Source organism: Sinocyclocheilus anshuiensis, unplaced genomic scaffold (genome assembly GCF_001515605.1).
Source record: "Sinocyclocheilus anshuiensis isolate Anshui unplaced genomic scaffold, SAMN03320099.WGS_v1.1 scaffold420, whole genome shotgun sequence".
Lineage (NCBI taxonomy): Eukaryota > Metazoa > Chordata > Actinopteri > Cypriniformes > Cyprinidae > Sinocyclocheilus > Sinocyclocheilus anshuiensis.
In genome coordinates, this window is record NW_015557082.1 from 747,523 (window position 1) to 750,262 (window position 2,740).

Here is a 2,740-nt window from a genome sequence, read left to right on the forward strand (position 1 = left end):
GCTTTCACTTTCGAATTCGCGATCTTGGTGTCACGTTTTACAAGAAAAGATAATTGTCTGATTTGCTTACATCTATACACCTTTCACTTTTTAAGACTAAAACAAAAGATAGATTCATTGTTATTCTTAATTAAAAAGCATAACAACAATAAAACCGTAAAATACAATGACAAACTAGCTTACAAAACGTTTATTAACAAAAACAAATAAGACCAGGCATGGCATACACCACATGCTGTATTGTATACCGACTAATAAATTACGGAACGTTTAGCAAACACTGAGGAATCAAATAAATAAAAAAAGAGAGCCTCCATAGCATAACGTGAGGTAAACAGCAAAGATAACAAGCTTTTCAAAATGAAAACAAAAAGAAAGTAAAACTAAACTTGCTGTCTGTGACAGTGCTTGCATGTTTTTCCCCCCACAAGAATACCAATACGTTCACCTTTGGTTTAAGAAGTGGTCTTTTACTTTACTTTAGCATGAAACCCATCCATCGTTTCCTCAATATTCGCGTCATTTTTGCTGCGCGCAGCTTCGCGCTCCTGCTGCTGACGCGGCAAGTATAAACCAGGCTCTACACTCTAGCGGTGCGCAGTTCAAACGAGTAGCGCGGTTTCGTTATGCTTTCAGTTTCATTTGCCGTTTGATGTTTCTCATATGCAACAGAAATGGCAGCTCTTATGAGTTAATGCGGTGGTCGCTCCAGTGCGTCGACACACAAAATTTAATCGCACCGGCAGAAAAAATTATGGCAAAATGCGGCCATTTGGTCACACTCTGGAGCCCTGTGCTGGACAGTATTTATTTATCCTCAGTTGTTCAAATTGTGGTAATCGTCAGTTTACACAATCAGTTAGGGGGGAAAAAAAGCTTTGGTCTTCTCTCTGGAGGCCACAAGAGGGCGCATCGAACAAAATATTATGCACGTTTCTTCAAAGCATAATAAAATAACACGACTATCTTTGAAAAAAGTTTAAAATAATGTTTATAAACCTTATATAATTAAAGTTGCTTAAACAATTAGAAACAAAACAGAATCATGTTTAATACAAAGGACCGAAAAGCAATCACAAAGAGTACTTTCTTCATTTAAAAACTTGAGATGCAGTAGGATGGGGAAAAACTGCCATAAAGTCTTGAGACTTGTTTTTTAAAAGTTGAACTTACATTAATTTTACATGGCTTTCTAAACATGCCGCTCTCTTGTGCGAGATGCGAGTGAAACGGTGATAGACGTCCCTCTAGAAAATGTGATAAATATGCGTTCTGTGTGAACGGTTTGGTTTCGTTTTTGACGTAAACAACATCTCCGCATTGATGTTCTTTTTTCCCGCAATATTTTGAATGAACAACATAGCAGCGCCGCATCTAGTGGGTTCAACTGGATAGACTAACAAAAGCATTAAAATGCAATGACACTTACATCGTCATCGCAACTCGTGCGCCACTGATAAGCCTGACTGATGCACACCTAAAATTCGAATGCAACGTTTTTCCGTTCGAATGTGGATTTTTATTTTGAATTCGACGAATATTCGAAATTCAAAATTTTTTTTGACAGCCCTAGTGAGTACATTCTAAGCAAATTTGTATTTTTGGGTGAACTATTCTTTTAAGGCAACTTGTTGTTTTCGCTCTCGTAGTATTGTGTCCAGATGGCCGACAGTGAGGTTGTGATCGGCTCTGCTGAAAACCAGGAGGTGGCGCCATCGGATAAGAAATCTGGACGTGCCTCGCTGCTGGATAGCGGGGAAGACTTCACAATGCTGGATGATGTGGAAGACGACGTGGATGACGACCTCCCTCCTTTAGAAGATGCAGGTGGAGGAAAGAAGAAAGACAGTCCCGCTAAAGACGCTACAAAAGCAGATCAAACTCCTTCAATAGAACAGGAAGAGTGGCTGGATGTTTTAGGTACCCCTCTTTACCTCATCGTCATTGTGGCAGCAATAATTCATTAAATGATGGAGATTAACACTATAATGGACAAATATCCAGCACATTTTTTCATGTGTGTGGATGTTGCAGTGGTGGAGTAAAGTATGATGGTGATTTTTAGCTTGTTATGAAATATTTGCTGTTTGAAAATACAGGAAATGGGCAGCTTAGAAAGAAAGTTGTGGAAGCCGGAGCTGGTCCAGACAGCAGACCCCAGAGAGGCCAAAATGTCACAATTCATCTTAAAACCAGTCTTACTAATGGAACTGTGGTAGAAGAGCTGCCAAACCTATCTTTTACACTTGGTGATGGGGACGTTCTCCAGGTATATTATATTATAATTTGTAATTTCTTAAATTATTTTAATAATAATTTTATACAATTATTTTAATTTCATTATCTGCTATATTTTTTGAAGCATTACTTTTATTTATACTTTACATTTTCTTGTATTTTCAGGAACCTTAATTACATATTTTGTTGTTGCTATTATAATTAGGCGCTGGATCTTACTGTACAGCTGATGGAAATGGGCGAAAAGGCATTGATTGAAGCAGGCGCTAAATACGCATACGGTGCCCTTGGCAGGTTAGATTATTTATATATATATATATATACATATATATACAGTATCTCACAGAAGTGAGTACACCTCTCACATTTTTGTAAATATTTTATTATATCTTTTCGTGTGACAACACTGAAGAAATGACACTTTGCTACAATGTAAAGTAGTGAGTGTACAGCTTGTATAACAGTGTAAATTTGCTGTCCCCTCAAAATAACTCAACACACA

At 37.6% G+C, this 2,740-nt stretch overlaps 1 protein-coding gene across 1 annotated transcript in view; it reads left to right on the forward strand.

Annotated features, from left to right (window-relative positions):
• Positions 1-2,740, forward strand: part of LOC107676977 (peptidyl-prolyl cis-trans isomerase FKBP8-like) — a 16,666-nt gene that overhangs the window by 4,351 nt on the left and 9,575 nt on the right. The window contains exons 2-4 of the mRNA XM_016471747.1: positions 1,650-1,920; positions 2,100-2,269; positions 2,444-2,532. Coding sequence (XP_016327233.1) covers positions 1,662-1,920; positions 2,100-2,269; positions 2,444-2,532 — 518 coding nt within the window. The 5' untranslated portion in view covers positions 1,650-1,661. The remainder of the gene's footprint in view (positions 1-1,649; positions 1,921-2,099; positions 2,270-2,443; positions 2,533-2,740) is intronic.